Source organism: Monodon monoceros, unplaced genomic scaffold, assembly GCF_005190385.1.
Source record: "Monodon monoceros isolate NGI ecotype Baffin Bay Population unplaced genomic scaffold, NGI_Narwhal_1 Super_Scaffold_21, whole genome shotgun sequence".
NCBI lineage: Eukaryota > Metazoa > Chordata > Mammalia > Artiodactyla > Monodontidae > Monodon > Monodon monoceros.
Window position 1 is genome coordinate 66,310,248 of NW_021703778.1, and position 10,601 is coordinate 66,320,848.

Genomic DNA, 10,601 nt, shown 5'->3' on the forward strand with positions numbered 1-10,601 from the left:
GGGGAGCCTCTTCAGTCAGGTTTAATGGTGGAGACAGGAGAAAAGCTTGCTCACTGAGATGGCCCACGTAGGATTGCTGCCACAGAATGAGCTCTGTACCCTGGCTTAATGGAGCAGGCTTCGGTCTCTGTTAGTCCAGAGCCCTGATCATACCTGTGACTTAGAGAGAGTATTGAGTTGGGAATTCCCTGGTCAGGGAACTAAAATCCTGGAAGCTGCTCGGTGTGGCCAAAAAAAAAGAGAAGAGAGCATTGAGCTAAGGAAATACAGACCTGCGGATTGCCCGAGCTGCTTATTCTGGCCAGGTATTCTGCAGAAGTTAGCAGTTTTCCCAGGGCTTTAACTTAGCCTCAAAAACTGAGATGGGCTTACTTAGAAACTTTGACTCACAGGTGACCAGTGTGACAATGAGACACTGACAATGAGTGATAATAGTAGTTATCATATTGCTTCATTTTGACTGGTTTAATAATAATCCTTTTGCTGAGCATTTTTGGGGGGCATTAGGAGTGATTGGGAACAGACTGACATACCAGTGGGTTTAGCATGGAGACAACTGAGGAAGCCTTAAGAGTCATGTAGAAACAAAGTAGGGATGATAGGGTTTTTAAAAATTATTAATTAATTAATTTAATTATTTATTTTTGGCTGCGTCAGGTCTTAGTTGCAGCACAGGGGATCTTTCGTTGCAGCGGGCAGGCTCTTCATTGCGGCAGTTGGGCTTCTCTCTAGTTGTGGCACGCAGGCTCCAGAGTGCATGGGCTCAATAGTTGCAGCTCATGGGTTCTGTAGTTGTGGCACACAGGCTCTCTAAGTTGTGGCGCACGGGCTTAGTTGCCCTGAGGCATATGGGATCTTAGTTCCCCGACCACGGATCGAACCCCTGTCCTCTGTATTGGAAGGCGGATTCTTAACCACTGGACCACCAGGGAAGTCCCAGGGATGATAGGTTTTAAAAACGTTTGGCTTGGGTTTGGGTCAAGAGGCACTAGGCATAAAATGCCACTGAGATTTGTCCTGCTTCTATTTCACTGATTTCCATGGTGGGGGATTTAGCTGAGCTGTAGGAACTGTTGGGATTTTGCAGTGTTGCGACACAGGAGGTTATATATTCTCAGGTATAAGAGTGAAAGCAATTTGAAAGAGAGGAGGTTGGGAATAAAAGGTGGAGATTTTTGTGAAAACAAATTTTAGAGCTATAGGGTAATTCATAATTATTCCTTCACTTATCAAACAGATATTCAGCATCTCCTAGACCAGGAACTGTGCCCTACTCTGGGGATGCCCAGGAGCTTTAGAGCCTCTGCCTCCCAAGTGATCTTATTATACCCATAATTCAACAAGTGTCATATTAGGAACTTGTGCCAGATGTTATGTGCAGAAAATATTTCATGAATGACAGTTTGATTACACTGGAAACCCTTTATGATATGATAAATAAAAAGCAAGTTACAGTAGTCATGTGTCTACTGTGATTGCAATTATGTTCTTAGTTAAAAACCTCCAAGTAATATATTTATATTTTATAATGAAATAATAAAGGCTACATTTCTATTTTAAAAGATATTATAAACATATAATAATGAAATCTTTGGTTTACCTTTAGGCATTTTTTACACTTGCACGGGATATAATGACAAAACTCAACAGAAAAATGGTTTGTATGACACATAATTTTTATTTTCTTATGCTGTTTTTAAATTTGTTTTCTTATTTGTGTTGTTTATTTATTTAATTAAAGGGATAGGCCTGATTATAATATATTCACATAAACCCATTTTTTCCCTGACTTACATTTTCACCGGCTTAAACTTTGATTCTTATTTCTGTTTCTTCAAATTTCTTATTTCTGAGCTGCAGTTGTTTCAGTTCTTTCCTCTGGCTCTTTAAGTGGTCTTTATTTTTATTATTATTTTTTAACATCTTTATTGGAGTATAATTGCTTTACAATGGTGTGTTAGTTTCTGCTTTATAACAAAGTGAATCAGCTATACATATACATATATCCCCATTAAGTGGTCTTTAATTGAATTTTGATCAGAATAATTAAAGTAATAATGGCAAAATTAAATGTTTTATCTCTCTCTATATCAGTATATAATTATGATCTCAAAGTCGCTGAAGTTTGGTTAATTTTGAAACAATCTCAGTGATGAATCATTACGACATCCTGGAAAGTTTGATTTAACCTGAATCTTGCATATAATTGCATACCTTATGTTACCAACTCTTCTTACCTCCAAGAAAGGGGTTGCCTGTACCAGTATCTTAACATTGTTTCCATTATTACCCTTGAAACTTTACACTCTTTTGGTTATAATTTTTTTGAACTGGAGTTAGGAACTTCCTAATATGTGGTTAATATATTAGGTGCTAGCCTTAAAATATTTTTCCTATATTAACCCACTGTTTCCAAAGAAACAGACAACATCAGAGCTTAACTAGTTCCCTTCCTAATTAACCACACTACTGAGGACACACTTATGGCATGGTTAGATATTTTTTTATTTCTTAGGTAATTGGGCTCAAACCATGAAACTTTTATTTCCTTGCTAACTCCATCTTCTGTTTTTTTAGAATGACGGCAATTCATCAGGGGCAGGTGGACCAGTGAAAATAACAGAAAACCGATCAAAGAAGACCAGTTTCTTCCGTTGTTCGCTACTTTGATGAACTCTTTCTGAGAGACTGCAGCACACCTAGAGGACCCTTTCCTGCTTCTCTGAAAGCACAGGTCACCCAGCCTCAGAGTCATCCTGCCTGGCTGCTACTGAGAGCACCACTGAACCTAGACCTAGATTCTGCACACAGAATGTGCAGCGGATTCCAGCCTCATGGCCCATCAAGATAACAGGCTTCTTCTCTCAAACGTGGAAACAATGAAGTGGAGACACGTGCAGGACTTAACTTGTTTTTCCTCTGTTCTATTGCGTGTTGCAGAAGCTGCTATCTTTTTCTTTTTCACTTTGCACATCAGTTGTTAGCCTTTCCTTGTTACAGCACAATCTGAGATTCACATCTGCACACTTCTATCTGATGAGGTTCTGGACAAATTTGCATTCGGGAATGTTTAAAAAAAGAGTAGAACATTTAAAGCAGAGGTTAATATAGGAAAATTATAGCATATTTGGTCAGGTTCATATGGCCAGATGTTATTGCATTGATAGCATTTATTTAAGGGCTCTGATTTTCTTAAATAAAAGAGTCATTAAATTCTGATAAACTTTATCTTAAAAATTCATAAAAATGCCCATCTGCTCATCAAAGGCCACAGTTTCTTTATTTCTTCAGATTGTGTAGAGTTTTGCTTCATTCCTGACTTTTTTGCCAGAGAGTCTGGGTAGCTGAATAAATCACTTTTTCAGGTGATTTATTGGTTACCTCTGCCTAATCTATTGACACTGTATTTGGAAATCACTTTAATGTCGCTTTTCTTGAGTTTTGTATTTGCTCTTCTTTCCTGTGTTTGACCTATTATAATCACTCACCTAAAACATAACATATTTGAACACTGTTGTCTGTTTCTAAGTGTAAGCTTCTTAAACTGAAATTTTACATGGACAGAGAGACACACTATTTAGGGTTTTATTTCAGCATCTAATTGTTGTTCTGTCACATCAGCAAACATAATATATTTTTTCTTAGATTCACTCCTTAGCTCTTGGTTTAGTAGTAATGCCCAATTCTTATCATAATCCCTTTCTGCAAGAATTAACAAGTTAGATTTAGACTTAGTTCACAGAACGCTTACCTATAGGGATAGAAATTAATTTGTGGATGTAAATTTCATAGAGATAGCTGTTGGTAATGGTGAAAATAATGATTTTTTTTAATTTGGGCTTTTTTTAAAAAAATAAGATTAATTAGACCTAGTGCAGCCTCTAGGAAAAGTCTTGCCTTTTCATTAGAGCAAATATGAGCATGGTTTCAGTTTTACAAAAGCTGTTGTTGAATGTGTAGAACCCAGTTCCATCTGTTCAGGTGCATTGTTATAGAACTTGGTCCAGCCATTTGGACCAAAGCCAACCAAAAAACTTAGCTGCCTTTCTCACCAAACACTGGTACTGGTATGCCTTTTGTAGATGAAACCGTCACGTGAGAAAAAAAGGTATTTAGTGTTAATGTGCCAAATTCATTGTTGTTATTCTAGCCTTCAGTGTCATAACACAGAAGGGAGTAATAAAGAGGTGATTAGGAAATAATAATTATTCTTCCTGTTAGGTTTGTTTTGTTTCACAAAGGTTATCATCATGCTTGATAGTTATGTCTGGGAGATGAAAGTGGAAATGGATTGCTTGTTACCGCAGAGAATTTTGCTTCAAATTAAGATGTATCATTAGAATACTTGGACCAGTCAACCTTCACTACTTGTTTGAAAACTTATGCACAATTTAGTGGCAGGAAATATATACCAGAGCTATTTTTGATGGGTTCACTAAATTTATTGTTCACAAATTTCAGTCTCCTTGCTTTTTTCTTTCTTTTTGTTTTTTTTTTTTTTTTGTACTTACTTATAGGCTTAAAGGCACCAGTTGGTGTCCCAGTAAAATCAGTAGTTCCTTGATCAAAAGTTGACTGTAAGTCTACCATCTTAAAATTTTTTTTTAGATAGATTTCTGGAACAAAAAAGATAATTTCTTAGAAACATCTTGTATTCACTGATTTTCAGAAAAAGATCCCAGCAGTTAAGCTTTCTGGATGGTAACAAGGTAATTTCTAAAAGGCAAGTGCTATGACACCATGTATGAATGTAACTCTCTTAGTAATTTACCTCCAACTCTTTGGTGTCTTAACACTTTGGTTTATATCTCAGGGGTTGTCTGCAAACCAAAACTGACATATTCTGTGGTTAGCCTTTTTTTTTTTTTTTAAACAGAATGCTTTGCTTTTGTTTTTTTTCCTTCTCTCTTCTGTTGTCTCATATGGGTTAATAACTAGTCTCCATGAACTTCCCTTTGAAAGAGCCTATAAAAGTTAGATGAGTCTAAAAGTGTTCTTTGAAGTAGCAGCAAACTGGGGGTATATACTGTTATATAGAAATAAATTGTCCTTGCTATTTTCTTACATTTAGCTTTGCTAAATTGTATATAATTTGAGCTAAGACCATAGGAGATTCACTTTCTGCATGGTAAAATGCCCTAATAAATATTCCACTTTGCTTAATAATGTACATATAGTGCATTATTTTTTCTATTTGTAGATGAATTTAGTGGCAGATAATTGTCTGTTCCCTGCTGAAATCTAGTTTTGTGTGAACATTTTTGTGGTTTTATGGATAAAGGTACATGAAGGTTCATTGCTGCAGTATTAGTGGTTCAGTGGCTGCGTTTTATTATCAGTGTGCTAATTTTTGACAATGATTGGACTAGACCTTTTCCAATGGAGTCTGAGGGTATCAGACAATGAAAATGTGCTGTAACTAAGTAGCATGTAAATCAGTTGATTGTAAGGCGTTTCACTGGGAACTTATTTTAGCTATATTTTACTTCAGACAGATTATGAGAAAATAATCCACCTGTGCATCAGTTAGGAGGTGCTGCAGGGTTTCTTACTATTTACATGAACATTTTGTGCAGTCTTTGTTATAAATTTTCAGAAGACTATACTCTTTACTTTGAAGGACTATTTTTTAATTATACCTCATTTAGCTAACTAGTATTCTAATACCTAGTAGAAAAACAGTGAGCCAGCCTTTAAGTATCCAACACAATTTAGACTATATGTTTTGTTTTGAACTAAAGGCATCATTGCAAAAAGTAGCAGGTAGTTTAGGATAGAACATACATGTCATATCCAGTAGCGCAAAAAAAGTATAATCTTCCTGTCTCCATTAATAAATTTAGCTGTGAAATATAGATAAATGTTTGCAGAAATTTCTAAATAAGAGATTATAACTCCATTTTACAGGTTCTGAATGCTGAGAATCTGTATTAAGGCTTATAGTTCTTCCTGTGAACAGTAAGTGATACGTGTAAGCAGACTTCCTTTCCTAGTTCATGACTTAGATTTCTTTATAAATTTAGTTCTTAATCTTTAAAGATGAGCTTCTAAGCTTAAAATTTTAAAATAGCATTTCATTATGTTGGTTTACTATTCTCTGATTTTAAGCACTCATTTCTGCTGTCAGATTTTTTATAATTTTTCTTTTAACAGAAAGGACATTCCTTTTTCCTTCTTGTTATATCCAAAGAAGGGGGTGGGGGAATGTCTAAAAATGAAATTCCTTGTCCTAGAGGGACCTAGATGGACAGGATATACTAATAAAATTTCAAATGCTAGCACAATTTTACAGTAGAATTGGTCTTTTTTCAGACTAATAAAATTAATGGGTGTCATGTTCAGTATGAAAAAAACTAAATGAAATTTACAGAAATGAAAATTAGCAATTAGGGATATTTTCAAATTTTACTTCATTTTTTGAAATGCTTGTGCCATACGCAATTGCATTTCTTATTGCCAAGAACTAATAGAACTTCTTGTTTTATTTCTTACCTTTTTTTAAAATGTGAATTTAATTATAATTCATTCCTATGGCCTTACACATGGGTTTTGTTTATTTGCAGCTGACACTGTCCCTTTAAATACTGTAAACTATTTGACTAAAATCATGCCCCTAATGGGAAATATCCGTTTTTTCCATAGAATCATCCTACTGTAAGTTTCAGCATATTTTACTTTTGCTCCAGTGGCTTAATGTGAAAAAGCTCCTGCAGATAAAGTGGACCTGTCATGTTGTTACTCTTGTTTAAGCCAATTCATTAACTGTGTACTGATAATGATGCTGTGTTTTTTTTAAGAAAAAATGGATTTTATTCCAGGTGAACTTTTTTTTACAATAATGTTCGTCTAAAATAAAAACTACATAATGAAAATACATATGTCTCTCTGAAATGGATTGCACATTTTTAAAATGTTTCTTCTAATTTGCTAGGTGTGTGTCTCAAACCATGGTAGACTTGAGATATTTTAGCAAACTTTACATCTTACTTCGAGTTCTTTTTGTTTTTTTGGAGGGAAATTTTATTTGTTTATTTTTTAACTGAAGTGTAGTTGATTTACAATGTCATGTTAGTTTCAGGTATACAGCACAGTGATTCAGTGATATTTTTTTTTTTCAGATTCTTTTCCCTTACAGGTTATTACAAGATATTGAGTATAGTCCCCTGTGCTGTACAGTAGGTCCTTGTTGGTTATCTATTTTATATATTTTAGTGTGTATGTGTTAATGCCAACCTCCTAATTTATCCCCCCCCCCCGCCCTAGAGTTCCTTAAAGACTGAGAAAAATGGCCAGAGCTCCTGCTCATTCTTAATTCAGCATACATGGAGGTTATTCTGTTATAGAACTGCAGCCTTAAGTCGATCGTCCTTCCCTTCTTAATCCTTGCAAGTTTAGTTTCTGTTGTTTTCACTTTCAAATAACACAATTGGATGTGATGTTCTGCCAGTGTTCTACCCCTGGGCTGGTGCATGTTTCCGGTAGCTTTTGCCGTTCATCCCCAGAACCATTTTGAACCTTCACTATTCCTCTCAAGCTTAATTTTCCTTTCACTCTTTTTTTTTTTTTTTCTTAAAGGTCAAGTCTTTATTTTTGGCTGCGTTGGGTCTTCGTTGCTGTGCGTGGGCTTCCTCTAGTTGCAGCGAGCGGGGGCTACTCTTTGTTGTAGCATGTGTGCTTCTCATTGCCGTGGCTTCTCGTTGCAGAGCACGGGCCCTAGGCACGCGGGCTTCAGTAGTTGTGGCTCGCGGGCTTCAGTAGTTGTGGCTCACGGGCTCTAGAGCGCAGGCTCAGTAGTTGTGGCGCACGGGCTTAGTTGCTCCACGGCATGTGGGATCCTCCCGGACCAGGGCTCGAACCCGTGTCCCCTGCATTGGCAGGCGTATTCTTAACCACTGCACGGCCAGGGAAGTCCAGCCTTTAGCATCTTAAAAAGGTGAGGTTAGAGATTTTCCCCTAAAGCCTCTAGAAGGAAACTATCCTGGCCCTGACACCTTGATTTTAGCCTGGTAAGACTCATTTCATAATTCTGACCTCCAGAACTATAAGAGAGTAAATTTGTGTTGCTTTAAGCCATTAAATTTGTGGTAATATGTTTACAGCAACGATAGGAAATTAATACAGTTTTCACATTTGTATCTCTAGCCCCAGCCTCTTTCCAGAGGGCCAGACTTCAAAGTTGATCCGCCTAATGGACGCCTCCCCTTGAATCTGCTACAGGTACATCAGACAACATGTCTGACACTCCAACTCAACTCTCCATCTTTCCTCCTTCTCCAGCAATTCCCACCAACAACTCTAAATCCTAAGAGGAGAAACCTATTCTTTCTTCTCTTCTCTCCATCTTGATAGCACCGTCATCTACCCAGATCCCCAAACAGTTAATCAACCTCCAAGTCTTACACGTCCTAATTCCTTACTCTCTAATCTATCTCCTTGCCCATTATTTTTGCCTCTTTGTTCAGGCCTCCTTATCTTTTGCCTAGATTTCTGTAACCTCTCCTAACCAGTCTTCCAGTCTCTAATCTTATTTTCCTCCAATCCACTTTTCACAGTGCTGACAGGTTTTTAAAACTGAAGTCTTACACCCCTGCCAAACTTAATCCTCATAACCTTGAGAAAAAAAAAAAAACTAAACTCTGTAGCCTGGCAAACAAAGTCCTTTGAGATCCCCACATCTTTCTTTCCCGCCTTAGATTTTGTCACTCTTTAACTCATATGTACCTTTTTTTTTTTTCCGGTACGCGGGCCTCTCACTGTTGTGGCCTCTCCCGTTGAGGAGCACAGGCTCCGGACATGCAGGCTCAGCGGCCATGGCTCACGGGCCTAGCCGCTCTGCAGCATGTGGGATCTTTCCGGACCGGGCCACGAACCCGTGTCCCCTGCATCGGCAGGCGGACTCTCAACCACTGTGCCACCAGGGAAGCCCGCATATGTACCTTTTGAACCATGCCAGTAATTGCATTTCCCTGAACATAACATGCTTTGTCACTCCTTTCCTTATGCTGCTCCTTCTGCGGACTCCCTGCCCCTCGTCTAACTTCTCCTTATCTTTCAGTAACTTCTACTTATCTTCATTCAGTAAGGGTTTCTCTGGGAAGACTTCAGCCACAACCCATCCCTGGTTAGGAACTCCCTCCTGTGTCTGCCCAAAGTGTCACTCACTACCCTGGATTCGAATCATCGGTTTACTTTCCTTCCGCACTAGACTCTAAGCTCTTGTACGGTGGGGACCGAGTCTTTGGTTTTTGTAATCACAGTATCAGGCAAAGAGCCTGGCACATAGTATGTGTTTAATAAATGTTGAAAGAATCAGTGAACTTCAGTAGTCATCACAATCAACACATTGCTGAAGAAAGCTAAGTGTAATTTAGGAGCTGTTTGGTTCTCCATTTACTTGTAATTTGAAGAAAGAATGGAAGTAAATTCATCAGTGCCTCAATAAGTTTGGCAATAAAAAGAGAAGCTTCATTATCTGGTTTTTATTCTGGCCCTCATCTTACACTATTTTAGTCTTTGTTAAATATCTTACATTCTTTTATCCTTTATTAAATATAGAAGAATTTTCTTTTAATAAGATAAATCACCCAGAATGCTCTTTATGTATTGATAAATTGAGTAAACCCTCTCTTCCCCTTTCTTCATGTTTTCTACTCTCAAAATTTAGGTTTTTCAATATAGTTGCAGGGATATATGAGAATGCCCCCATAGCAAGTGTGGATGAAAAATGTCGCATGCCATATCAGTAAACAAAGGATGCTGCGACCATCAAGCCCTCAGCCACTGCAGCTGCCCCCTAAAACTGCACCCAGAGGGAACTCAGGATGAAGAAAAGCAGGATACTGACCCTAGATAGCTAAGGTGCATATCAAAGGAATGTTTTCAGTGAGCCAAGACTCTTTCGTCTTCCCACACATAGAAAAGTGCTAAATTCATTCACTTGAGATGTCTGGTTTTTCTTTAATTAACGGTAATCATCAGCTGTTCTAACCACCGGGTTTTGTTTTTGTTTTCAAAACTCCTACCTATCTGGCTCCTCCCTTTGGCCCTTTAGAGCAGTCCCGAGCCCTCAGCAGGTCGGCCGAATAAAACATAATTCTCAACTTTTAGGTTGTGCATTTTTTTTGCAGTCAGTACAAGTAAAATTAATATTAATTAATTTTAAAATATGTATACCTTTCCAGAAGCCATCACCCTTGATTTTTTCCCTCCCTCACTCCTTGTAGCTCATCAGGTCATTAAAGTTTGTTTGCACAGTTCCTAAATCTCTTCAGTCTTTCTGCTTCTCTCCAGACTCCTGCTGTTTCCCTGATTCATCTGCAGATGCCAAAGACCTCTTAACTGAAATCCCATTTTCCATTATCTTTACAAAGGAGATCTGAGCCCGTCACTCCCTTGGATAAACTCCGGACTTGGAGGTAAACTCTAACCTGCTGGCCTTTTCTGTCTTATCTCTCCTCACACTGAGAGGACATCCTGAACTACTTTCTGTCCCTCAGAAATGCCCTGCTTTCTTTCACTTTGAGGCCTTTCCACTTGTCCTTCCATTTCTCCCCTACTTCCTAGCTTTGCTAACTCCAAAGCTAAGGCCTGAATGACTGGGT

The 10,601-nt window shown here is 37.9% G+C and overlaps 1 protein-coding gene across 1 annotated transcript in view; it reads left to right on the forward strand.

Moving 5' to 3' along the window:
- RAB8B (RAB8B, member RAS oncogene family) overlaps positions 1 to 6,874 on the forward strand; it is a 66,912-nt gene extending 60,038 nt beyond the window's left edge. The window contains exons 7-8 of the mRNA XM_029237449.1: positions 1,607 to 1,657; positions 2,578 to 6,874. Of these exons, the coding sequence (XP_029093282.1) occupies positions 1,607 to 1,657; positions 2,578 to 2,670 (144 nt within the window). The 3' untranslated portion in view covers positions 2,671 to 6,874. The remainder of the gene's footprint in view (positions 1 to 1,606; positions 1,658 to 2,577) is intronic.
- The last annotated feature ends 3,727 nt before the right edge of the window (positions 6,875 to 10,601 follow it).